Source organism: Cyclopterus lumpus, chromosome 16 (genome assembly GCF_009769545.1).
Source record: "Cyclopterus lumpus isolate fCycLum1 chromosome 16, fCycLum1.pri, whole genome shotgun sequence".
In the NCBI taxonomy this organism is placed as follows: Eukaryota; Metazoa; Chordata; class Actinopteri; order Perciformes; family Cyclopteridae; genus Cyclopterus; species Cyclopterus lumpus.
The window spans coordinates 7,823,632-7,851,207 of record NC_046981.1 but is presented as its reverse complement, the minus strand read 5'-3'; the positions used below and the strand labels follow the sequence as shown (position 1 = coordinate 7,851,207).

At 41.6% G+C, this 27,576-nt stretch overlaps 3 protein-coding genes across 9 annotated transcripts; all 3 read left to right on the top strand.

Annotated features, from left to right (window-relative positions):
• The first annotated feature begins 321 nt into the window (after positions 1-321).
• si:ch211-261d7.6 (zinc finger protein 184) lies at positions 322-10,566 on the top strand. Of its 4 annotated transcripts, none has more exons than XM_034553360.1 (3): positions 333-721; positions 2,836-2,919; positions 8,959-10,565. In XM_034553360.1, exons 1-3 carry the CDS (start codon positions 607-609, stop codon positions 10,149-10,151), a joined length of 1,392 nt encoding a protein of 463 aa, XP_034409251.1. In that variant the 5' UTR covers positions 333-606; the 3' UTR covers positions 10,152-10,565. The 4 variants fall into 4 exon arrangements, with proteins under 4 accessions (XP_034409252.1, XP_034409251.1, XP_034409250.1 ...); XM_034553359.1 differs by having other exon boundaries at positions 2,836-4,401; positions 8,959-10,539; XM_034553361.1 differs by lacking the exon at positions 2,836-2,919 and having other exon boundaries at positions 322-721; positions 8,959-10,566.
• A 1,128-nt stretch (positions 10,567-11,694) lies between these two features.
• Positions 11,695-21,837, top strand: LOC117745317. 4 transcript variants are annotated; one of them, XM_034553562.1, is made up of 11 exons: positions 11,710-11,824; positions 12,348-12,851; positions 13,615-14,127; positions 14,671-14,867; positions 16,833-18,269; positions 18,358-18,622; positions 18,974-19,171; positions 19,248-19,340; positions 19,448-19,634; positions 19,798-20,005; positions 20,100-21,837. In XM_034553562.1, exons 2-11 carry the CDS (start codon positions 12,395-12,397, stop codon positions 21,387-21,389), a joined length of 4,845 nt encoding a protein of 1,614 aa, XP_034409453.1. In that variant the 5' UTR covers positions 11,710-11,824; positions 12,348-12,394; the 3' UTR covers positions 21,390-21,837. The 4 variants fall into 4 exon arrangements, with proteins under 4 accessions (XP_034409450.1, XP_034409453.1, XP_034409451.1 ...); XM_034553560.1 differs by having other exon boundaries at positions 14,671-18,269; positions 18,358-18,399; positions 18,520-18,622; XM_034553559.1 differs by having other exon boundaries at positions 11,695-11,780; positions 14,671-18,269.
• A 996-nt stretch (positions 21,838-22,833) lies between these two features.
• znf576.2 (zinc finger protein 576, tandem duplicate 2) lies at positions 22,834-26,909 on the top strand. Its single transcript, XM_034554099.1, has 5 exons — positions 22,834-22,964; positions 23,644-23,834; positions 23,939-24,054; positions 24,882-25,025; positions 25,150-26,909. The coding sequence occupies exons 2-5, from the start codon at positions 23,690-23,692 to the stop codon at positions 26,002-26,004; spliced, it is 1,260 nt and encodes a 419-aa protein (XP_034409990.1). The 5' UTR covers positions 22,834-22,964; positions 23,644-23,689; the 3' UTR covers positions 26,005-26,909.
• The last annotated feature ends 667 nt before the right edge of the window (positions 26,910-27,576 follow it).

The following is a 27,576-nucleotide window of genomic DNA, read 5'->3' as shown; positions in this document are numbered from 1 at the left end:
GTTATTTAACTGTCTGAAGGAACCTCACCGGAAAGTTTTTCTCAGATAATACAAATATGACTACTATATAAATAATTGATATGATTAATATATTAATCAGGAATAATTGACTATACTATGTATGTGATGTGTTGGTGTAGTCAGTATGGACAAAAGAAAGTGTAATAATATGAACTGTTAACCTTTTTAATCCTAAGTAGCACCCGTTGAGAGTCAGGTGTTTTACATTGAGACTGTTTAGTTAGTGGGCTCCGTGCTGGATTCACTGCTGCAGGCCACCGTCTTTCTTGAAGGAAATAAGCAGCAGAAGAAGAATCCACTTCCGCCGACGGATGCACGCGCAGCAACACAGCGCCGCGCGCGTGTTGGTGTGTCTGTGTGTGTGTAACAGCTAGCTAGCTGCGTTTATCATAAATCGCATTGCTAAAAACATAACAAAATATGCGTCCTTGTTATGTGGAACGGGACTAGATTAGCATCCTCGTTTCTCTCCGCCTTGTTCCGCTGAGTTACTGCTCACGAGACAAACTCCCGTTTAATGAACCGTGGCGCTGTGACGCTAACGAGCACGAGCGAGCTAGCGTCACCGCACAGAGACGCTCCAAGATGGACGCAGCTGCTGCCTCGGCGATCAAAGAGGACGGAGCTGGGGACGAGCCCCGCGATGGAGACACACCATCGGGAAACGACGCGTCTCCATCGGCCGAGGATACCGCTGAGCGTAAGTATCCAGTCGTGCTCACTTAACCTAGATACACGTCGATGTCATCACGAACTGATATGTAGCAGGCGTGGTGACCTCCGAAACCAACTTCACGGCAGGCACATGGAAACATGCAAAGGAAATGCATCACGCTGACAATTATTATAACATTGCATTGCATTGCATTGTTCTCCTCCGCCCTTGTTATCCTCCGCCCTCGTGGCTATGTCATGTTAATGGATGCTGAGTCCTGTATATTGAATTAACAAGCAACAGCATGCCAATAATATATGCATTTCAACATGACATAATATATACATATTTTACATGGAGTATTTATGTAGTGATGTAAAAGAATATGCTATTGGTGTACTATTTGACTATTTATCATGAGGCCAAGCTGAGAAGCCATAGAAGCACTGCATTGTGGGCCTTTATTATACATTTAGCAACATCTGCACAGGTAGTTGTGTCATAAAGGGTATGCTTTACATGTATGAGGACGCAGGTTAAATCTAAGGCTCTCCACTTTTGACCAATCCTGCTTATGCTTTCCCAACAAGGTTTACTTTGAATTTCTGACCCGTGTATTCTTCAAATGTAAGTGTAGCTTCATGAGCTACATAGAATCACAGCTTTCCTGATTCAGACGGTGACACTGACTGGCAGAAACAAACTCTTGATTTTGTGTTAATGTAGCTTTTACTGTATTGAGGCAGTTCCTGTGTATTAACATAGCCTTTTAGATCACGCAATGCGTGGTTCAAATGGTGTCAAATCAACACCACAGCCATTGACGGTGTTTAACAAAGACCCTTTTTTATTCCAAATAATGAACAATAGTAACTGAAGTATTTGCCTGTTCTTTGTAAGAAATTGACATGGTTGTATAACTTCTGGGAAGCCAACATGACCTAAATACACTCATTTTATGTTTTGATTAGATTAAGCACGGGTCAAAAAGACACCTTGAGTTTTGATTTGGCATACTGTTAACCGCCATTCTTATAAAAACTCTCTGTGGGTATCGTGCATGTGGACAATCCACAGATGTTCGATTGAGAAATGAGTAAATCATAGTACTCTGATTGTTGCACACTGGCATTCTAAAAAACAATAGGCGGAGGGAGTTTTTTTTTTTATGGCATGGCAATGCGAAAACAAAAAAGCATTTCATGTTTTTGCGAAGAGAACATTAACTAGTTTTGTGGCGTCCGTTTGTGTTGGGCAACAGACAACAATGTTCTCTCTGCTTTAATCTAGCATATTGTGTACTTAATTTCTCTGTCCAAACCATGACTTGAAGGCAGCATCACAATATCTTAAATGTTGTTGCGTTCTCTCTTACTTTAATGGTGTGATCTCAGACTGCATATTCAACCTAGCTCTGCGGTTCATCACTATTTCTTCCTGCCAATGTATCAGAATCAGAATCTGCTCTATTGGCCATGTGTGTGTACACATACATGGAATTTGACTCCGGTTACACATTGCTCTCGTCGTACATATGATATACAAATAAACGAGAAATATACAAAAGACAACAGAGTAGAACACAGAATTTATGCATTAACATTGAACATGAAATGTCTTTAATGGGCATAAATAGGTCTGTAATCAGATGTTTCTGATTTGATAAGTCATTTATTTAAGTAATTCTGTAAGTAGGGCTGGTGTATGAGATATGATTTGATTGTGAAAGTAGCATCAAGTTTGGAGTTAAGAAAATCAATGTTTTTCTTTAACGGCTTCCTTTAAAAGCACCACATTGTATATTTCAACGTGATGCTTTCGTAACATTTGTCTATTTAAGAATCCAACACGTTCTGCAGCGAGCATTTCTATGAAATAACTATAATTTAACATCACATTTTGATTTAGTGCTGTATTTATTATCCCCTCTGTAATGGTATTAGAGTATTTTTATTGATATTGTTATATCCAGAACAACATTTTGATAATATAATTTGGAAAGTTTCCTTTTGATTATATTGTAAACTCTAATCACCTTTTTTAAAATAAAGATATGATTTTCACCTGTGTTTTTGTGATTTTAGGTATTTTTTTTCTGTCTTTCGTTCTCTGGAAACAGGAGTGGCTTTGACCTCCTATTTTCCCCTTTCTATTTTTAGGGATTTTCTGCTGTCGTGATTGTGGAGAAGGCTTCAGGGAGGAGTCGGCATACTTGGAGCATCAACATCAGCACCCACAAGAAAGCATGTATTTAGACAACAAATTGGATGGTTTACATGATGCGGAAAAGAACAATGAAAGCGTTAATTTCTGCACTTGGTGTTCACTATCATTTGTTGAACCAAGTGAACTATTCTCGCATATGGAGAAGAGCCATGGTCAAACCTCTCAAAAGGAGCCTAGTGGTCAAATACATTCTGGGATAACCAAGCAACACGCCTATGAATGTTCAGACTGTGGGAAATGTTACGGTGTGTTTGGACATTTCCTCAACCATCAGCGCTCGCACAAACAAGCCTCAAAATCCGTTTTTCACGACCTTGAACATTTGAAAAAGAAGTCGTTTCAGTGCGAATCCTGTGGGCGGAATTATTCTCGCGCTTCCGCTCTTGACGCACACCGCCGTTGTCATGAGGAAAAGTTAGTCAAGTCACGAAACAAAAGTTTGGGCGATGCACTCCACACGGAGGAGTCAACTGTTGAAGCCAAGCCCAGTGAAAACCAGACTGTTGATACTCCTGAAAAGACTTTTAAGTGTTCATGCGGTAAAGCTTTTACTGCTCTGTTGCGCCTTAAAACACATCAGCGATTTAGCCGCAACAGTCAATGCTCTCCAGAGGAAAAGATAGACAAACCAAAGAAAAGCTGTAATGATTTTTACTGTAGTGAGTGTAAAAAGGCTTTCAATGGCCATATTGCCCTCTTGAACCACAAGCGATGGCATGCTAATCACTCAAATGAGGCTGCAAACAGGTTCCCATGTGAGGAATGTGGCAAAGTATTTATGACGCAAACGTTCTACTATAGACATCAGCGCATGGCGCACAGTGATGAAACCCCGGCAAAGTCCTTTCTTCATCAAGTGTGTCAGTTACAGAAGAAGGCGTTTGAATGTAAAGACTGTGGGCTGAAGTTTTCCAGGGCCTCGGCACTTCACTCCCATCAGCTCCAGCACACAGATGTTTTCAGAGAAACGGAGAAGGAGGCACAGGTGCATACCTCTCTGCTAACTCAACAGGAAACGGTGGAAAGTGTCCGTAAAGAGGCTGAGCAGGACACAGTGGAATCGGAGAACGTGCTTTCGACCAGTGTGGCCGAAGAAGACGCACATGTATATGAGACTGATGAAGACTTGGAGGGTTATGAACCTGGGGACTTCAACGTACAGGTGATCAGTGCAAGTGAATCTGAGGATGAGCCCGTCCAAGACCTGAATCCTGATTTGGAGCTGCTGTGTGAATCGGATCAGGAAGTAAGAGATGATGGCGACGCTGGAGTTTCCACCAGTCGTCTCGTTTCAAAGCCAGAGATGGATTTGAAAATTGTGGAAATTGACTTTGAGCAAACTGACGAGCAGTGTGCACTGATAGCGAGCGAAGCCGAGAATAAGACGACAGGGGAGAGATTTGATTGCCCAGAGTGTTGCCGTTGGTTTTCTAGCGCTTCATCACTGCGCGTTCACAGAATGTGGCACGGCGTTCGTAAAAGAAAACAGCAGACCCAAGGTCAGTCAGTGGCAGCTCACACATGCGACACATGTGGCCACGAGGCCAATAGCTATGCAGCACACTGCAGTCACATTCAACAACACAAGACTCATAACACAAGTGGTGGGGATGATAATAATGAGGTAGAGGGATTAGCGAAGAAAAATCTGGTATGTACTGAGTGCGGTAAATGCTTCACACGGTTGTCTGCTTTAGTCTCTCATCAGCTGCATCATCCCAAAAGAAAACCCTTTCAATGCCCAGATTGCATGATGTCTTATTCGCATGCAGCTAGCTTATTTAACCACATGAGAAACTGCTCCGCACAAAAAAAGGAGAATATTTCTGTTATTAAGAAAGAATACAATCCAAAGAAAACCCTTCTGGGCCCCAAGATTTACCATTGTGAGCGGTGTGGGAAGGGGTTTTGGTCTCTTGGCGCCTTCTCTAACCACACGCAAAGTCAGACTCAGTGTACAGATTTGAGGCTCAGAAAAGGTGGCACAGGATCTTTGCACTCTGTTAATGGACACCCACGCTTCAAGGTTGCATGTCCAGTGTGTGGTAGAAAGTTCCGTCACAAAGGCATTATGGCATTGCACATGCGAAAACATGAAAACGGAAATCACAAATGTGAACTCTGCAACCGGTCGTTTCGTCTTTTTTCCAGCCTCCTGAGACACCAGGTTGTGCATAGCGACCAGTTACTCCCGCCGCCCATTAAGTCTTTCCAGCATCAGGTCGAGCAGTTGAAAAAGAACACATACAGCTGTCCTGACTGCGGGAAGCTGTTTTCGCGGGCCAAAGCGCGTCAGTTTCACATGAAAAGCCACGGGTACGAGACCAGGCACTCGCCGTCATCGCCAAGATCTACCGTCGCGCTGGAGGATCTGCAGTGTGCAACATGCCTCGCACATTTCAACAACAAGACCTCTTTGCGGGCTCATCAAAAGCTTTGCATTAAAAGAGACAGTCAAGTAGTTCTTTGCAAGACAGAAGCCTCAGAAAATAATGATACTCTAACGTTGCATACAAATAATGTGGCTGTCACACAGGAAAGCTCTAAGCAAAAACCAGTACACACTGAGGTAAAGACTGAAATGGTCAGCGGGGAGCGAAAGATGGAAATTCAAACACACAAAGGCAACTTAAAAAACTCAAGTACAACCAATTTGAAATACAAATGCAAAAAGTGTGACAGAAGCTTTTCAGTAGTTGGCGCTTTAAATTTTCATAAAAGAATTCATGCTGAGGGTTACAAGTCTGTCGCGAAAGCCAAACTGTCTATGTCTGCAATGCTTAAGAAACCTAAACAGGAAGAGCCGAACAAAGGACTATTTCACTGCTCAGATTGTGGGCGGCGATTTATGTCCAACTCGGCCCTCGGTTCCCACAAAAGATGGCACAAAGAAAAGAAATGTTCACGGCCCTCGCTAAAAGATGACGATTTGAAATCGGCTGGCCACAAGGCAGAGGACGGACCTTTTCATTGCCACAAATGTGGCAAACAGTTTTTTAACCGCCGTGTTCTCCAACGCCACCAGACGTTTAACCCTCTGTGTCGAACCAAAACTGTGCCACACGACAGTTCAAACCTAAGTGTTGAGAGCGAGTTTTCATGCCGAGAGTGTAACAAAACATTTGAGCGAGGGTCACTTCTTGATGCCCATTATGAAAGCGAGCATAGTAACACTGCAGATCATCAAGCCCCGAAACAGGTTGATGTCAACTTGAATGGGAGTGAGTCCACGTCATCGACACCGAAGCCCAAAGCCCACCAGTGTCCCCTCTGCTCTATGACCTTTGCTAAAGCAAGAGGTCTGCGTGCCCACAAATGGCAGGCCCACTCGAAGAGGACCAAAGGTAAAAACAAGGCTCTTTTGAGGGTTAAAACGGAGCCCAGTGAGCTTACACAGAGAAAAGGCAACAGTGCAGCGAAGGTGAAAAATACCCCTGTTGGCAGAGGAAAGAAGAAAATCAGATCAGACCCCCCATTTGTGAAGTTTATCTCATGCCTTGACTGTGGGAAGCAGTGTGGTTCTCTAGGCGTCCTCCTGGACCATAAGAGAGTGTGCCTGGACATAAAGCTTGAGTCTAAACAGGAGATCCAAAATCCTGAAACCATGGCTGAGGTTTCCCAACCTCTGAGCCGTCTGTCTGAGCATACGGCCAAATGCCTCTTCAAGTGTGATAATTGTGGGAAAGCTTTCCAAACAGAGGAACAACTGGGAGCCCACAAGACCAAGGCAAAGAGCCGGCCATATTGTTGCGCCCTGTGCTGCCACGGCTTTTGGACTGAGAATCAGCTGCAGCAACACCTCGTCTGGCACGATGAAGTACGCTGTCGTCTCCCCAACGAGGTCCGCTTAAGGCTCAGCGCTGCGATGACCTCGAAGCCTTTAAAACCCAGCGTCCCCTCTGCTGACACCAGTAGGACGTCCGCTCCATCCTCTACACTTAGCTCAGACAGCCAGTCACAAAGCAGCCATAAGTGCCAACATTGTGGCAAAGCCTTTCTTTCACCAACTGCGTTACAAAAACATGAAAGTCAGCACTGTAACAACGACTTGTATCATTGCTCCATTTGCCCCAGGACCTTCGGTGACATCCAGGACCTAATCGATCATCACCAGGAATGTGTCGGCGATTACAAAAGGCAGAGTGATGCCCCTGCTGCTCCTCAGGAGAGACCAATGAATGGCCTTACTTGCCTTGAATGTGGAACTACTTTTTGTCAAGAAACCGATTTGCACCAGCACTACATTGAACATGCCAGTGGAGTATAAGTGACTATAGGACCAGGAAAAGAGTGAAGTGAAGACACTGTAGATTGTTGATTTTCTTTTGGTGGTGGTTCTTTTGGAGGTTGCACAACTACTTTAATATGTTAAGCTACAACATTCCTTGTTAGAATTGTGTTTTGGCTAAGTAGAAACATGCTTTCCCTGTTTTATTTCTTGATTATTGGAGATTCTTTAAATGTAAAAAAAAAAAAAAAAAAAAAGGCAAAACATGTTTAGCACAACAGAGCTGTTAACTTAGGTTATTTTCCTTTTCCCAGGCTTTCCTTTACACTGGATTAGTACGTATACAAATGTTTAAGAATAACCCTTTTTTATATTATAATGTCACAATTATAGTTTTAATTTGTCCCGGTTTTAAATAGACCTATCATGACTGAATCTCTTTGGGGATTAATGGCTGAATTATGGCAGTTCGTATCTAAATATATAAAAAGAATATTTGGAAAGATTAATGCATGTACATGTTTGTCCTTAAAAGGCAAAATCATAGCTGACACACTACATATTTCAAAGTTTATGAACAACAATTCTGCACCACTAATACTAATTTAGCTTGTCCTATTTTAAAAGCCTGAGGTTCAGCAGAGAGTAGATACAATTATGTGCACTGCTGTTGTGAATTGGTATTAAAGAAAGTCCTGCTGTTTAACATTACAGCATTTACTACCATGAAAACAAATTTAACACAAAAAATGGTATGTTACATGCAAATCATTTAGCATTAATTGATGTATAAACGCCTATGTTTCCTTTTCAGTGTTATATTTCTAAGTTGTGGAAAAACTATTCATTACTTTAACTAAAATAGTGCTTTGTTCATGTAGGATAGTTTACTTTTTCACTTCTGGATGGGTAAAAGTATTTGTATTGTTTTGCTATATTTTATGAACATCTGTTTTTTTCCCCTAGATGACCAATATACCTGTTGACTACTAAATGCTCTAAAAAGTTAAATAAATTGATTAGTTTCTGCGTGAATAACTGGGTTATGTGATTAATTTAAACTCTATTTAGTCATTCTGCATGTTTTTGGTGGAATCATTAGTCTGGTTTGTTGTTGAGAACTTTTGGCACTCACTTCTGACTAAGTACTGGTCGTGTATTGGGTTATTAACGCGTTTAGTTTATTTGAGAGAAGGGAAAGTACAAATCAATAAATGTACATGTGGATTTCAGCAGAATTGCTTTTAAAGATATAGCTATTGATTAGAAAGTTGTCTTAATACCATTGTTGCATGAAATACTTAGAAAATGGCTTCATGGAGAAGTTTTTGTTTTGTACACTTTTGCATTGTTTTTAAAATGTTATTGCTTATTCTTTTTACTTATTCTGTCTATTTTTTTAATGTAAATCCAAAAAGATTTACTAATTGGTCTGCTGATCATAAATCACCACGCCTTGTTTCCTGCTATAATATTTTAAATGTCCAAATTTGTTGACACTCCAGGCCATATAGTTATTTATTGCGCAAGCCCCCAACCATAAACACCCCACCACCCCACCCATCTGTTAACGAAGAGTAGAACTCCAACTCGGTGTTAGAAGTTTTACCTACTAAAATTAAACATTGGTAACTTTACCAGTAACGACCAGGCTATTTCTGAACCGCTGGAATGTCATAGAAAAAATAGTTTATTCATAAAATTAGAAGATACATGCTCGTTTATGTTCTATACTGCATAATAACTTGATGACATTCAAATTGCTGTGCTTGAAATGCCTATCTTTACTTGGAAAATGTCTAATTTGGTCATTCTTCTAATTTTCTAGTCAACCGGTGCAGCATTGTATGCAAGGATTGTGGGCTGAGGTTTACACACTGGGACGTCTTCCAGACTCACCTGCACCAGCATGCCCTGGAAGACGAGGAAGAGGAGGCGGCGCAGACGGGAGACGACATGCGTCCTGCAGCTGACCTGGATTCTAGGAACGCAGGCGATGGAGGAGACACAGATGGTGATGCAGATGAGTGTGACACGAGCAGGTCGTTGCAGACAAACCCCTCAGGCTTCACACAAGATGTTGACGGAGCCGCAGGCTCAGCGAAGACGCCATGTGGGAGTATCCACTCCTGCTTGATCTGTGGGAAGGTTTATACATACTGGGTTTCATTCAGAAAACACCTACGGCTGCATGAAAAAATGTTGTCAAAAGGTCCAGAGTCCAGTGTTCAGAATCTGATTAGCTATCAGTGTCCAGAGTGTGGCATGTCATTTATCAGGCGAGCACGGCTACTTGATCACCTGAGAGTTCACAGCTCCTTTACATCAAAACCTCCCAAGTGCGACCAGTGTAACAAAGACTTCATTTCTGTGCAGTCGTGGCTGGCTCATGTCGACTTTCATAAACAGAACCCATTCTGGTGTTCAAGTTGTGCCACAGGCTTTAAAGAAGAACATCTGCTCGATAAACACGTGCAGGATCACAATCGGATGGAATATAAATGCAAGATTTGCCTCAAGAGCTTCGGCAAATCTGAACAGCTCAGGATCCACTACAACTCCCACAGCAGAGTAAAACCTTTCCAGTGCACATTCTGCGAGAAGAGCTTTTCCCATCCCAAAAATCTATTTTCGCATCGGAAAAAGCATCTCGGGGTTCACGTTGGGTCCAGCGAAATCAAGAATTCCGCAAATATTGCAAAGGACCAAGTGATTGAAACGAGAATTCTCGCTCGTGTCAAAGAGGAGCGAGAAATGGACACAAACCCTGAAGTGTTGGATTGTGGAGAGCCGGTGCATCACGCTACGATTTCAAAAGCACCCGAGTCGGCTGAATCTATCCAATCAGAAACCGAACGGCCACCAACGGCGCAGGAAGCAAACGTGCGGAGCGAGCACAAGGTGTGGGAATGGGAGTGTGTTGAATGTGACATGGGCTTTGATGACATGGCAGAGCTGCATTTGCATTATATAAAACATGCGACTGGTGAGATTCCGATGCAAAGTATGATTGAGGGTTGAAGGCTCACGGAAGCATTTATTTTTCTTATGCTGGTGCCTTTTGTTAACCTTAGCCTTTATTTAATATTTTACATTTCCTAGTGTTAAATATATTTGGTTAGGGCTAAGAAACAAACAAAACAAAGAACAATTATTGCTGACGAATTAGTGTAAACATTTCTTTATCTAGTGTGCTTGGAACTTTCCCCCACTGTTACACTACATTCATTATAATATCGCAGGGGAGATTGATAATGAGTATCTAAAAACAGAGTAACAACAGTTCATGCCTGATGCTCTGAGATCAAACTCCAGGTTTGAATGTATATTTTTGATTTCAAAACTTCATCAACTAGGTGATGAAGAACATTGTCATGAAGGGAAAGAAACTGCAAAACCTCCACTTGTATAACCAAATAAAAATTGAATGCATTCAAAATGTGTTTAGTGGTTTTCTTCCTGTGAATGGGGGGGACTCGTAACACCCTTAGTGTTTATACTGAAGGGAAATATGTTGAAGAAAAATGTGGGTTTGGACTGGAATATTTTGAGCATATCGTCTAAATTCAAAATGCTCTTGAGCATCGCATTTTTCCACTATTTGTTACCAAAGTAAATATATTGATGTTTTACAGTTATTCTTGAAAGCATTATACAAAACAAAAAAAATATATCTGTAAAACAACCTTTCCAAAAGTGCCAAAAATACATTGAAACAAAATTGTGCATGTTATGAAACTGAGTGGCTGAAGCATGTTTTAAGGTACAAGAACTCTATATCTAATCATAATGAGCTTATGCATGGTTGATTAGCTTGCCATACTGAGCAATTTCTAATTATAATGTAGCTTCTACAATACTAAATGCAATGGATGGTATATGAATACTATGTATATCTGTGTAAGAAACATGGCACATATCTATGATGGTTAAAACAAATACAAGTATTAAAACTAGAGGGCATCACAGAAAGGTACAAATCATATTTAAGCAATACAGTATTTCAATAAATATGTAAATGTTGAAAACAAATAATGGATATCAACAGTGGTAGCAGCATACTGTGTTGATTATTGGTATTGGTCCATGGAGGTTTCCAGGGAGTGCAATGATTGGAATTCACAGTAAAGACCCTCCATCACGTACCGCAGTAGCACCACCAAATGGCTGTTTTAATTTCTGTTTTTGCCAGGAGACGTGGACTGTAAACTTTATTCAGCCTTATTTAATTGTGATCAAGTGAGGGAGAATTTGAAACCATAGAACAAGTATTTACCAACACCTCTATAGAGCTGAAAGCAAACATATTTCTTTAACTGTATACTCTTACTTTGATATGCTAAATACATTATCTTGACTATTGCATACAATTAGCTTCACTACAGACGCCATAGTAACTCCTGCTGTATTCATCTTTAAATGTAGTCCAAATATAGGTCAAGTCCGCTAATTGGTATCAACGAACGTTGTAGTTTTTCTAGCAGAGTGAACAGCGCCACATGAGAGGGGACCGACTGTGGGAAAAACCACAATTCCCATCAGGCCTCTGCGGCCCTCGTCAGACGTGACGTCACGCGCATGTCTGCAGCCCGTCGGTGTTGGCTTTGTGAGGGACGACGCGGAGATGTTTGGGCGGACAAGACAGCCTCGGTAACCTTACAACTACCTGCTCCTGCATTCATACAGCTCCACAGGTGTAGAGACGGGGCCGTGGGAAGGGAATTAATACGTAGTGTCTTTGGCGTGTAACCCGGTGGACATGCTAACAGTCACGACCCGAGTTGAACCGCAAAACAGTGAATTTAAGCTAACTCGGCTACTATATCTGTGTATCTGCGGTTATTATGGAGGGGTTTTTCAAATACATTATCACTTTAAAGTACTCTATTCATGCACTATTTATGCCGATTAAAGTGTTGAGTTTGGGGGATACATCAGCCTCCCAAGGCTGCCCCCCACGTCCGTCGGTCTTCTTTTGTAATACAAATGTCTTAAACCCATTCATTCCCCAGCCCTGCAGCTGTCGCCGCCAAGTAGATAACAAAGATACTGTTAATTGCGTTAAAAAAACAAATCTAATCGTGAAAAAGACCCCTCTTAATATAATGCAGTACAATACATGTGGTTACTAGTTTGTACCTTGTGTCCATGCATGTGTGGGTTTACCTGATCAATCAACAGCCATTCTGTGTTTCTGTGTGTGACCTAATTTCATAGAAACGCATGAAACGAGTGCATTTGAGAAGCCAAAGAGGCAGGGAGCCATGCAGAGTCCGACCCAGTCCACCAGCGGACCAAACCCTGTGACCACCGCCAACACAGTACAACCACTGGACACCGAGACTGAAGCTCAGCTAGCACTGAGTGAACCCGATGCAAAGGTAGAGGAGAACAAATCAGCTGCTCCTGCTGGGACTGGACCAGTAGTCAAGCCACAGGGAAATGGGACACCGGTGCAAACAGCTGAAGCACCAAGTATGGCGGTCACACATGTCGTGGAGAATGAGCCGCCGACAGAGCCCTCGGTTAACACCGCATGGATGGAGACAGACTCTGCTTCAAAGCTAAGTGACACAAATGCAAATCCTGGGGGCGATGGGCAAAAGGCGAAGAAACCGAATAAAGGTGCACGTGATGGTCGGAAATACGTTCCTTCCAAGAAGGCCATGGTAGATCCTCTAAAGATGGACATGTCCAAACCACTGGTTACACCTCTCACATGTGAGTATTTTAACTTATATTTGTTTTGCTCTTTGTTCTACCTCAGGCAATAATTGTATTTTGTTTGATAATTAAATTAGTGCTACACACTCCCCACGATGAAAATGAAAATTCAACAGAACTTTAAGTCACGTTTTTTAATTGAGAGGTTTCTTTGTTTCCGTAAATCTCAGTTTACATTGTGACATGGTAGTTTACGTAGTTAATAGATACTGTGATGTTCTACAGTAGTCTAATGAATACTGTGATTTTTATGGTGGCATGTTTATTATTGTTGTTTTAGGTTATATACACTGTACTGTCGAAGAATATCTTCAGTAATACATTAACTTTCTCAACCCATATTAGATTATTGCATACGTATCTAGTAGGAAGTTATGTGTTTGTCCAAGAGCACTCACAAGTGCACTGCTGAATACATATTGTGGCCTGAAAGTATACAAATTAAAAGGATTCGCATCACAACTTTTGTTTGCATTTGGCATTTATGAAATCAATTGACTGATATATCATCATCATATTTTTTAAACTCTTAAATTTATTTTGGAATCTGCCTAAAAATGCCAGTATTGGTCGGACTATACTGCTTGCTCCAACGTACAGACAAACTCTTTTGCAACATTTGTGTTACTATATGTAGGAGCCCCCCGGAGCCACATTTTTTTCTTTTTGCAGGAATTGATACTTTTTATGAATACTTGTAAATGGATGAACTGTATGTTGCATATAAACTTTCTACCCCTCCTGCACTGATTCCCTCCAGCATCTCAGCTCTCCCTGCAGTGCATCAAGTGCCACATAATCTTCAGCGATCACAAGAGCAAAGTGCGTCACCTGAAGTTGAGCCACCCAGCAGAGTATGAACAGTGCGTACTGGGGAACGCCAATTTTGCCTGTTACGTTTGTGACCGCCAGTTCACAAACTCCTCAGAGCTCATGGTCCACCAGAAAGCCCACACAGAGAAGAAACCCTTCAAGTGTCCAATCTGTAGCCATGCCTTCAAAAAGTCATCAGAGCTCACCCGTCATAAAAAAATTCATTTTGGCCAGGACGGTTATGCCTGCACTGACTGTGGCAAACCTTGCAAAACGATGACTTTGCTGAAGTATCACCGCCGCACGCACACTGGAGAGAGGCCGTATGTTTGCAAAGAGTGTGGAAAGAGGTTCCCCATGTCCAAAGCTCTGCAGAAACATATGGCCTCACACTTGCCAGAGGGAGCTGAAGGAGATGGGGTCGACATTAAAGCGAAGGCAAAGCGGAAGAAAGATGATGGTAAGAAAAATGTCCTCGTCATAGATCACTCATTAGTTTACACATTAAGATGTTATTATTCTTTTTAGCTATGCTAGCGACACGGTTGTGGTTCATCTGACTTTTCCTCAAGCACCACCATGAGGTTGACATTTGCAGTTTTGAGGGACTAGAAAAAGTAATTGCCACAAAATTTCGTGTAGACATTTATGTTTTCCTTGAATTGTAATCATTCGCTAAACTCAGGTCAAAATTGAAATTTGCCCAATACATAATCTGCTGACATTTAATTCTAAGCACCGCATGTATATTAATGTTTTTGGAGCCAATATATTAAAAAAAGAGATGCGTTCTAGAATGTATTAGTCTCCATATACACAGAAAAGTAAACTACAGTTATTATAAGTTAATGTTTTCTATATTGTTGGGATGGTGAAAGCTCTCTAAATGCATCTTTAAAAATAATACAATTCTAGAAAACAAACTGTCAGGTATCTGGACATGTGTTGTGCTTTTCATGGTATACCCCAATGCATCACAGCTGTCTTCTTTTATTATCTTTAGGTGCTTCTACAATAAAGTATCCTTGTTCTGTATGCAAGGCCACTTTCAAGAGTACCAAGACACGGCTACATCACATGAAAACTAAGCACACTGTGTTGCCTGCTGCAGCCAGTAAGGCCCTCTACGCTGGGCAGCAAATGAACCAAAATATACCCATCATAACTCCAATATCTATTTACCAACCAGCACTACTACAGGTGGGGCCCAATGGACCTCTACAAAAAGTTGATGCCAATATTGACACAGAGCAGATTCGAAGACTTATTGAATCCATGGGAAATGTGCAGAAAGTAAATCAAGTTGTCATATTGGGGCAGGTGCCACCTAATGCCCCACCACTGGAAGTGCAGCAGATGTCACAACTGAATTTTAATCCCCACCCACCACAGATAGATTGTATTGGACTGAAACAAACAGAATCTAAAATAGTTGAATTGGACCCTTCATACAACCCAATTTATCCAATGGAGCAAACAATTATACTGGAACCTATTACGCCAGATGGGCAGATGGAAAACCCATCTTTCTCAGAACTAGGTTCCTACATGGCAGTCGGTGAAAATATAGAGCTAACACTCGTTCAGACTGAAGATACAGAGAGACCCGCGGGAGAGGTGATTCATCAGATGCTTCAACAGCCCGATATTGGTGCAATTCAGTCTGATCCTGTGAATCAAATTATTTGTCAGAATGAGGTAGATCAAAATCTTGAGCAAACAGTCATATTAGAACTTGTACCAACTGTGGATCTGGAACAATCCCAAACCGTGCCATATAGTGAAATCCTGTCCTCCTGTCTGGTACCAACCACTGACCTGGAGAATACTGCAGATCAGACTGTATTAGCTGAGCAGGAGACCAGCCTGTCAGCTCCACTGCTTATGACTACAGTTGAGCTGGAGCTGACACCTTTACAAACGGAGCAACAGGGCCTTCCTTCTTGCCCTTTTGTTCCACCAGACAAGCTCTCACAAACTACAAGTGAATCTGAAACTAATCTCAATGAAGAGGTTGATTTGCAGATTAAAACGGTAAGTCTAGATCAGGGCCACCCTGTAATGGAGGGAGATGCACCACAAGAGCGAGAAGAAAAAGCTGAACAAGAACCATCTGAGAAACTGCTGGTAGATAGCAAGGAGAGTCAGGAGCATGTGGCGAACCAGTCTGAAGTAGAGGATCCACCTGCTAAAGAAGATGTTCCATCACACTTAGATACCAAGCAGCTGCCACAGATGTCAGAGTTACCAGTAAATGTAATGTCAGCTCAAGAACTGGTTAAAGTGCGTAAAAGAAAGCCGACCAGGGCGTTTATCTTTCAAGGACATCATATGCAAGAACTTGTCGGATCCATTAGCAAGGATGAATTACAAATTGATGCCATGCCTGCCAAACGGCAAAGAACAAAAAAGTCTCGCCTTGTTGTTAAATTTGGTCCACAATGCAAAGAAAAGAAAAACAAGAAACAGAAGAAGTTATCACAGCAGCAGCAGCCAATGCAGGAAGGAGTAAGAGGGAAAAAATCAACAACAAATCTCTCAGTGAAAAAATTAGCATCACAGAAGAAAGAAAGAAAGGGGGAAAGGGACAAGAAAGTGGTACATTTGCGATCTACTTCTGAAATAACATTAACCCCGGACCCACAAGTGCAACAAATCAAAGGGGGTAAAATAAAAAATAAAATGAAAAAGCAAAAAGAAGTGGCCAGGGAGGGGGTTAAGCTCATAAGTGAGCACAACACTGTATTGAGCACAACCGGGCCTGTATTGGAAAAACAAACAACAAGAATGCAAAAAGATCAGCCCAAGGAATCAAAGTATGGGAAGCGAAAGAAAAACCTGGCTAAACAGGAAAAAGTTAATACAAAAACAAGCACAGATTCAGCAGACATCCCTGCACCACAGATAACGCAAGAGACTCTACTTCTACTTAAAGGTCATAAACAGCCTCAACTGAAAGTTTACAAGTTGGACCCTTCAAAGGCATCAGGCCAGACACAGGAGGCTTCACCTCATGATGCCCAAACTGTGTCCCAAGAGAGTAGAGGCAACACACTCAAACAATCACCAAGTGAGTCTCCAAATAATCTTATAGCAGAAGGTAAGAAAAAAGGAGGAAGACCCAAAAAGAACCACAAAGTTCTTTCGTTGTTGTCCTCATTACAGGTTTCCCATCAAACACCTGAGATGCTGCCCACCAAACCAAAGATCGCCAGGAAACGTAAAGCCTCCCCAAAAGTGGAGACTGAAGGAGTAATAACTTCTCATTCCAAGCGTGCCTTGGAGTGTAAGGAGTGTGGGCAAAGATTTAGCGATGTCTCGTCCCTTCAGAAGCACAAGGCGGTTCATATCGTGGAGAGTCCCGGGCTCACTTACACCAATGGCAACGTCTTTGAAGGCGTCTCTGGGTTGGATATTTACCAGCATCCAAAACAGCACGATAAGGTTGTTGGAGTGATGAATGCTGCTTCAGACTGGGACATTGAGCCTGAGCTTGCAGAGATGGCATTAGAGGGGAGAGAGCAAAGTGTCTCCTTTCCCGCTTTGATTCCATCCCCATCTTTACCGGTTCCTTCTTCAGATGTTGACGTGAGTGCATATGAAAATAAGCCTGAAGGTAAAAAGGAAGCAGATTATCAATCTCATACCTCCGCTGAAGTTCACTCGCCATCTGATCAAAGGAAAAACAGTGAGACTCCTCTGAATTTCACATCTGAACCCCCTTTAAGTACCTCTACTCAGACAAAGAGTTCGGATACCGGAGAGCCTTCGGCGTCAGATGCGGACAAGAAAGAAAAAGTTACTCCAAGGAATCCCAGCTCACCATCACAGGTTCAGTTTCCCACGGATGAAGACATTAAGGAGGATTTACTTCTCGAGATAGATTTAGTCACTGTTGGGGAGCAGAATGAGAGAGATGAACCAACCCCTCATGAAGATATTGCTCCCCAAAATAAATCAAGTGGAACTTGCCATTCACTGGGTGAAAGCACTGACACACTTTCTGGGCAAGTTGGCAATGAAACAACAACTGGAAACATTTTAACTTTGCATACTGTGTCATGCTCCACTCATCATGTGGAGATTAAAGAAGAGGAGGAAGAACTGTTAGTCCAGAAGAAAAAAGGAGGGAAAGGAGCTGTTTCAATGAATGCTCCAAGTGGTAGGAGAAGAGGAACAGGGCGTCTAAAACGAGATGTGATATCTAAGAGAGTTTCAGTTGGAGATACTATCAGAGGAAAGGAATCAGTGACGGAACAGGATGAATGTCAGGTAGTTTACGAAGAATGTCTGATCAGCTCCGATTCAGAAATGAAAGGCGAGGCTAGCACAAAGATTTCACAGCCAGAGACCAGTGCTGAGGACAACCAAACTACTGCTCCAACTTCATCTTTGCCTGTAGAGAAAGTTGTGTTTGAGCTGGAGTCCGTTCCCACTAGTGTTGAGAAGGTAATGCATCTCGGAGGACTGCAGGGAGGAGAGGAAAATAACAAGTCTGACCAGTCTCCAGGCATCATACTTGAGAAGTTCCTTCCCTCTAGACAGAGAGCCACTGCTGACAAGGAGCCGTGCCTGATGACGGAGAGGAACAATCCGGGACAGGTGAGATGCCAGTTTTATCCGCAGCTACCATTCATCATCGATGAATAATAAATGAAACATTGCAAACTTATGTTTGTTGTGGTTCCAGGGTTTGGACAGCATTGCTGAGAATGAAGTCCATGGGAGCCAGGTGATCAAAGTTGAAGAGAGCGTCTCAGATCCATCACTGGTTGCACCCACCTGTCAAAACAGACAGAGTGCAAGTGTGCAGCCACAGCACCATTGTGATATAAGGACTGTTTTGGTGAAGGAGGAGAGCCGCCTCGTGCTGCATGAGGCCCAGGCCACGCAAGCTAGCAGACGCATCCGATGGAATGTGGAGTCAGTCAACATTGAAAACTCCTCCAGTCCATGTAAGTATTGGGCCATACTGTTGGTACATGTTAAAGTAATACTTCAACATTAGAAGATAAGCATACACACAAGAAGCTTGATACCTTTCACAAGTCAGTAGATCTACAGCTAGAAAGCAATTAGCTTAGCTTAGTTTAGCATTAAGACCAGAAGATTAGTAAAGTGTATTAAACTTGTTAGGGAATATTTACAAAAAATATGAATCTAGAGAAGACTTGTATTGAACCAGATATAGAAGTTAGCTATTGTTCAGTTTATCCAACAATCTCCTACCTCTAGCTTTGGAAGGCTGTAAGATTTTGAGGGCTTTATGTTTTTAGAGATGGATGTTTTGGGCTTTTTGCTTTCAGTAACCGAGAGTGGAGAGACAACAAGGGACGAGGGCTGCATCACCCCAGAGTTCAACGCCAACCAGTGTATCTTCTACCCAGTGAAGGAAGAGGAGAGGGAGGTTCTACTTGGAGCTGTTCAGACCAGCAGTGGGAATTTAACAACAGGAGAATCCAGTGATGCCCCACAGACTGAACATCATGAAACGGATCATTCAAGTGAGTCATTGCCTTTTCCAGTGATATTCTTTTACCCAAGATTGTAGGAAGATTTTTATGTTGAATTTGTTAACAGATAAAGGGAGCCATTCTGTACCAGACTACCAGGAAATTAGAGACAAAGGACTATTATCAGAACCAGAGGTCTGTGACTTAGCAGATGAACAAGGTTGGTTTTCTGTTACGTCCACTTATAGGTACCTGTTTAACGTATTTCAGCTACTTAATGTCATCATACTTTACATAACTTGTCCGATTTATAATCTGATTTTTCAGCTGTGGCAGACAGAGAGTGGCAGCATCTACCAGACCTGCGGGACTTTCTCCTCCAAAGTTCTGATGAAGAGGACGTGGGTGGTTTTGAATTGTCTGATCCTCAGATTGACTCCGAAGCAGAAGTAATGGCCTATTTCTACAAGAACCAAACAAACTGCGCACAACAGCCAGAGGAGCTGTCACAAAGGTACAGTACAGTATAGAACCCTCTCAGAGCCCTATTAAAATAGATAATATTGTCTACTATTTTATTAAGATTCAATAGTTTGTCATACTGTGCAGAAATAATCTTTCATTTTATCTCAAAACATTCTTGTGTATGACAAGTTTTCTCACTTTTTCTTTCTTAGTTCGCCCACTTCAACGAGCCAGTTCCAAGCACCTATAGAGGAAAACCGGACCAGAGAGCCTATTGACTACTTCTCCAGTTATTTTGGTTGGGATACCTGGGTAGAAATTGCCAATTGCACAAATATACTGTCCAACATGACCAAACATGTCACAGCCAAAGAGGTTGCACAGTTTGTTGGCATCCACATAGCAATGGGAACTTTAAAGGTTTGTGCTCTGTTTTTAACAAAAATCTTTATGTTGCTCTGTTAATTAGATGTAAAACAACTAAAGTTTAATTTGGTCTCTTGCTATTTTTCAGTTTCCTAGTCCAAGGCTCTATTGGGAGGACTTGACTAAGGTGCCCTTGATCGCCGAGGCCGTGCCGCTTTCCCGTTTCCTCGAGCTGTCTCGCATGTTGAAACTTGCCTCTCCTGCAAAAGATCCAGTCAACAGTAATCTTCTGGAAGGTAGACATGATAGTGACTTTCAAGATGCACTGCAATGTAAAACTCTCTCAAGTAGGCAAAGTAAAATTTGTCAGCGTAGTGATGGGCAGAGACAAAAGGACGCTCCAAATGACCTGAACAGTTCAAAAACACAGACTGATCCATTGTGGAAGGCTCGGCCATTATTGTGCCGCTTCAAAGCAGGATGCCAGTCGCTCAGAAGAGAGGGTGATTATGCAGTTGACCAATATCCACTTCCTTTGCCTGGGAAGATGCACAATAAGAAACTGTCTCTTTCCTGTACAACATTAATTGGATTTGGCGGTTTGCTCTTACATGTGGATCTGAAGTTGGGTCTTTCCGGCAAAGAAGATGCTGTCGAAAAAATGGTCCCCAAAGGTAGTATGGTGTTTCTTTGCAAACAGGAACTCTCTACCCCTGCTATGCTGGAGCGTCTGTTAGTTGCAGGGGTTCATGGGGCAGGAAGGGTTGGAGGAGCCAGAGGACAGATTGGAGATGAGTTTGTAAGCTCAGACGGGAAGCTGATGTTGCGCAGATCGCACTGTGGCTTCATACTTTCTACAGCAGGAAATGGCCAGAGGAACATGGCTTCACTCATTGACAACTTTGAGAAGGCCCAGATGTCGGCTCATCTCAACCGAGATTTGCAGAATCTTTACTCCATCCCTCTGACTGCCTCATCCCCAACCTGCTGGCCTCAAGCGGTGCTCTGGTACCTCACAGATCTAGCTTTGGTCAACTCCTGGCTCCTATACAGAGAGAATCACAGGGCAGTGTCTGCACCTTTGACTTTGATGTCCTTCAGATTGGAGGTGTCTAAGGCGTTGATCCTCTGTAGCAGCTCTGATACCCAGGACTCAGTTCCCCCTCAACCCCCCAAAGAGAGGCCTCCTGCAACAAAGGAAACCCCCAATCCCAGCCTGGTGGAGGAGAGTCCTTTACCAGATGCAGCCACACGGTACGATGGTTCAGGCCACTGGCCAGAGCAGCTTGGAGAGGGAGAAGGGGGCAGGTGTCGCTTTGGTGACTGTCAAAGAACATCTCGCGTGCTATGCCTTAAGTGCTGTGTCTTTCTTTGCATCTCACGCAACCACAACTGCTTTTTAAATTTCCACAATCAAGGGAGTTTGGAAAAGGTGTAGTGTCCACTAGCGAATGTACCCTTTATTTTTTCAAAATGTTTCTCTCTGAGTTAGAATGTAACTGTGCTTTTGGTGTATGAAAACCCTGCTTATCAAAAAATACGGTATTATGTGTCCTTGTAACTTTTCCATGATGCCTTTCACTGGCAGTGGCATACTTGTGAAGAATAATTTGTACTGCAGTTTAAAAAGAAAATGCTTTGCAATGTGGTTTATTATTTCATTGAGCAAGTGTAAAATGATCTTGACTTCTGAAGGAAATGTAAAAAAAATGCACAGCCATACAAATCATATTTTGTGCTGCAGAAGAAGCCCAAAATATGATTTTGACATTTCAATTACCATAATTTTTTTGTACTATTTATTTTAACCTGACTGAATTTATATTCCATGATGAGCTTGCTTTTAAAACTATGAATTTAATTTATTTGAATTTCAGAAAACAATAAAAGAGATGGAAAAAATACTTGCATTGTTGCTTTTTATTTAGGACTGTCCAGAAATGTTTGCATAATGCACTTTTTTCACTAGAGACTTTTTTAATTGTTTATGATCTCATAAGTATGTCTTTGTTCTATTCAAGAGTCCCAGTAAGCCGCGACGGAGAAACTCTGAAACTGACATTAGGCAGATTTCATGCATTTAAAAGGCAGTCTCAGTAAAAGATAAGATACTGTATGTACTTTATTCATCCCCAGGGGGAAATTTATTTGAAGCGTCGGCAAACATGTTTACATATATCCAATACAATTACCCTACCCTCCAATATGTATTGATACTCTGCATCAGTGGTGAAAGTCACAAAGATAATTTTAGAATAGAAGTAACTGTAAATTGAATATATATATAAACATATAATCCTCCTATACATAGATATGTTATGCAGGGACATGAGTTAAAAAGTGCTACAGCTATACTTTTAGAAAACATTGTAGTAGCTACAAACAAATGGTGAGTTAGAAGTGAGAAGTTGACTGTTGATTTAAGGTACATCTTGTGTAAGCTTGTTTGTTCTACTAGTATTATAAACTAGGACAGTGAATGAAAACAATGAGTACTTTTTACGAAGTTGTTTTTGGTCACGTGACGGAGATGAACCATAGAATCAGATTAAATAGAAAAGAAGATACGTTAAAATGCCTCCATGTTCATAAAGATATAACTCTAGCTGCTTTATTGTGTCATTCTAAATGATTGTTTTAAGATAAAATAAGATAGAATAAAGTATATTAGCTGACGTGGCAGTATTTTGAATAAAAAAAGATTGTATTAATAAAACTATATATAACTGTGCGTCCTTCCCAATAAAGGTTGCTTCAAGCTACATCACTACGATACAAAGTGCATCTCTGTATCAGCGATAGAACAACCTGGCTGCTTCTTTTTTTTAAATATATGATTTTTTTGTCAAAGCATCACCAACGACAATAAAAGCACACTGCCGAAGACTGCGCGGCAGCCATCTTAGTTGTACCAACGGCTATCTGTCACACACCAGGAAGTGTCCGATCTATCCGTTGTACTTCTCTGGGGGTCAACTCTTTCAGTCAAACTATCGGCAAAGAGCGGCTAGAGGTAAACGGCTTCTCCATTTATAATTTACTGCTTTAACATATGTAGGTGTGTTTATTAACGTGGTCATAGCGGCTCATGCCAGACACAAACATGCGCCAAACGGAGTTAAAACTCGGGGGAAGTGTGAAAAGTCTTCGATCCTCTTTGAATGGCAGCCAGTGTTGTTAGCGCTAACCAGCGGCTAGCTAGCGTTAGCACGCTCGATGGGCTGGTACTTCACGATAAGGGTCAGCTACGGAACACGTACATGCAACTATAGCAGTTGCATTTCCCGTGAACGGTTAACGTTCACCAGATAAACCCGTGTAGGTGTTTTTTAAATGCGTTAAATGGGGAGCGTGTAGCCTCTCATGGCGCTAGTTAGCTTAGCTAGCGGCCTTAAAGGCAGTAACTGAGCGTCAACGTGAGCCGAGATGAGCTGAAACTTGAACATGTGTTGTGGGATACGGGACTAATATTCACATTTGTATACGTTGTGGTTTCTGTAAGCCGTTAGTTTACAGTAACCTCGGCCTCATTAAGTGGGTGAATGATGTGCTGGTTGTCATCTGTTGAACACGAGCAGTCTGTGGGATTAGTAGTTATCGCAGTGTTATTTTCCCGCTGTCAACCAAACCGCTGTTTGTGAGAAGTAACCTGACTTTCATATTTATCCCATGATTTTTTAAATTTATTTCAGGACATTTGTTTAGGCTGTGCCTGTGGAGACCAGCCAGTATACCAGGATGGACTCTGATATTTTGAACATAGAAGAGATTGTGATGGGTCGGGGATTGCCAGATCCTCCTCCTGTAGTTCCCCCAGTAAAACCAGCAGAACCGCACAAACCCATCCTTTTGAAAGGACCTCCTGTAGCCTCCGTTCAATCCTGTAAGTGCATTATGGACGCAACTTTAACTCAGTTTGGTGAAAGCCACTGAGAAATCCACTGTCTTTGCATGGTCTCGCTAATCTAATCTCATTTATCTTTTCAGACCAGCATGAAAACCTGCAGTGTTTCCAGTGCTTCATCACCTTCTGCAGTGCCAAAGCCAAGGAAAGGCATATGAAGAAGAGCCACCGGGAAGAGTATAAGCAACAGCTTCAGCAGGTAGGCTTCACATTATCGATGCATTGAAGGACTAGAGGGTAACAGTTTGACCAATTGTCCTACACGTAAATATACTTTTGAGTCTTTATGAAGATGAAAATCACAGTATACCAGAATAATATGTTTAGACTACTGTATTTAAAATGAACATCAATAAACTTCCAATAAACATGAAATAGATTAGATTATACTTTAATAAGGAAGTATTCAGCAAAGTAATTATTTAATTATAATATTAAAAGGTATTTAACTAATTCTACAATTCTTGTGATTACTATATTTTACAGGCAAATGCAGTGGCATAAATAACACATTAAACAAAACATTTTTTTTTTAAAGCCACTTACTACAAAAATCATACATTCTGTGCGAAATAATGTAATTGTATTTACAACATATCCTAATTCTCTGTTCACATGCCGTACATGAATGTTTACGGTTGCTATAACAACAAGTGGTAGCTTCTGTTGTCATGAATTAGGTGACATGAATTGGATTTGGTGACATTTACCCCCCTGCAAGAATAAATGCAAAAAAACAAAACGATCAGCTGGTCTTCAGTGGCTTTATGGGAAGTCAACCACCAACTGAAGAACACAGCGAGACCAGTTTATATTGTTCCAACAGTTAATTTGGTGCCTTTTTTAAAATTTAAATGGACAGGGGGTATCTGTAAAGGGAATATAAAATAATAACATGGCTACAAGTCAGATGCATATACATAAATATATGCCACGTCAGCCCTTCATGCTGAGACTGAGTTGTACGATCTTATTTGTGCCTGTTCCTTCTCTAATTTCCTTGTGCTTTTTTGTTTTGTTTCACAGGGAAACACATTGTTCACGTGCTATGTCTGTGACCGATCATTTCTGTCATCTGAGGAATTGACACAGCACCAGCCAACACACAGCAAGGACGACAAGCCCTTCAAATGTGTGCACTGCAAGGAGAGCTTTAAAACATTCTCTGAAGTGAGTATGATGATTCTCCTTGAAAATAAGTGTCCTTGGCAATAAAACTTGATGCCAAACAAATATGAAGCTCATATTTACCCAGTGCTTCTGTTTTTATTTGTGTTACCGCTCACTTTCGTAGCTAACAGCCCACAGAAGACAGGTGTGTCCAGAGAAGCAGTTGGTTTGTAAAGATTGCAATGAAACCTTCCGGAGCGCTGGACTGTTGCGTACTCATCGCCTGACCCAGCATCTTCGCCCAGAGGTAGAGACGGCCGAACAGCTGGAGGACCCGACGAAAACCCACCGCTGTAAGAAGTGTGGTCAGGGCTTTGAAACGGAGCCAGAGCTGATAGAACACCAGGAGAAGTACCCCGAAGGTCAGCATTGCAACGGCAGTGCTTCAGCCGCCAAGAAACGTGGACGGCCTTCCAAAGCTGAAGACCCGGCAGCTGCTGAGAAAAAGGGAAAGCGGAAAAAGAAAGATGAGGCAGAAGTGCCTGAGGAGGCAGCGAAGGCCAGCGGTGCATCAGAATCAGCAGCGCCTCCTGCTGAGGAAAAGGGAAAAGCAAGTGGGGCAAAGCGTGGCCGTCCGTCTAAAGCAGTAGCAGCAGCAGCAAAATCAGAAGCAGAAGATATGAAGAGTCCTGAGGATGACTGTCAAGCTCCAGTCAAGGAGAAGAAACCTAAAGCAGATGCTGCTCCTCTGGCCCGTCAGCACCCCTGTCCTGAATGTGACTTCACATTCCCCAGCCTGATTCAGCTCCGTGCTCACAAGAAGGAGAAACACGCCCCGCGGAAAGCCCATCCCTGCGAAGAATGTGACGAGAGCTTTGCCCGTCCCCAGCAGCTGGACGCCCACATGTCACGGGCTCATGCCGTGGGCCGCCTCTCCTGCCCAGTCTGTGGGAAGAGCTTTGGCCGTGAGCGCACCTTGAAAGCTCACCAGAAAACCCACCCGGAGGAAAATCCTGAAAATCCAATTGCAAAGAGATAATTGAGCTATGGGGACTTTGCAGAAAGTGTATGGTTTTTGGAGATTTTAGTCAGATATTGTCTTTTTTTTTTTCCCTCCTTTTTTACATTGGATGTCTGATCCTCCTGATAGTTTGGAATGGTTTTGAGAAATATGTTTTAGCAAGTTTTGGATTAGAATTTGAGTTTTGATTATGACGGGTTGAGATGTTGATCACACAGACACCGCCTAAATTGACTAACCAAATGTTGTTAAATCCATCTATTGCAGCCATTGCCACAAAACATAGTTTATTTGTAAAAAAAAAAAAAAAAGAAGTTTTTTAAAGCTTGAAATGTGTGTGTGGTTTGACTATTACTTGGAGTCTCGAGTTCAACTCACTGGTTTAAAAAAAAAAAAAGTTTTTAATTCCTCTTGTTTTTATTCCAACACAAATTGGGTAAGTACCTATTCTGCAGCAATTTAGATGCCTAGTAGAGATACTATGTTCGAATGTTCAGACAGTTTGTCAACAAAATGTGTATGTACAGCTTCTGGTTCATATTGTGCTTTTAACTCCTGATATGTTGATTATGTTCCTTTCTAAATTTAAGAATAAAAAAAAATCATGTTTTTTTTTTTTTTTTTTTTTTAATGCTAAGAAAATACATTGGCTTAGATCTCCAGATTCAATGGGGGCAGAAATTATCCACTATAATCCTCCTTTCAAAAAGAAAAATGCTCCTTTTTTAATTTCACTAGAATAATATTTGTCTTAGACATTTCTTAACTGGAACTCGTGACTCTTAACTGCCTTAGAGTCCCAAAAGAAACTGTATCATGTGTTTTTCACTGATTGGATTGTTTCTCTCCCCACTGCGATGTGTCTGGACACTGCAAACATGTAATAAAACATGCCATCCCACGGGAGGCTGCTGAAGAAATGACCTGTTTGTCTTTGTCTCACTTCTAATGCAGGAACACACGATTCATATCTTTATATTTACATTTTCCACAGGACAGCTGAACTAATCAAACGATTTTAATATCCAACTATTTTTTTTTTTTTATAGTATAGGAAATGCTGATATTTGGTGTCTGCTGTAGTATCTACCAAATGGCCAAAAATAAAGAGCCGTAAACTATATTTCGTTTTATAGCTAGTTTCATTACAGAAAATGTACTTGTTACAGACGGTATAAAGCAAACAACTGGCTCCACATTGAGAAAATCTCATTAATAACAATAGTAAGCTTTAGTAATAATGAATTAATCTAAAGGTGATGAGGTAAATGATCATACAAGGAATACTTTTACTTTATATACTTAAAGATGGTCAAACTATAATGTAATGTGTCACCTGCAACGTTCTCTCATTTGGCATTACGGCACCTGTTCAACTGTATATTGTAACTGCTTCATTAATGTATTTCTCTATACTGATGCCCTTATGTGTATGCAGTATGTTAATGCTGCAGCTGGTCACAGTGAAGCTTGTATTGTTGTCGTTTAATCCTATTGGACAATTCTGTAATCAGCAGTACAATATTTCCAATGAATTGTAGTAGATTATAAGTATAGAATAGCATATAAATGAGGTACACAGGGGATGTT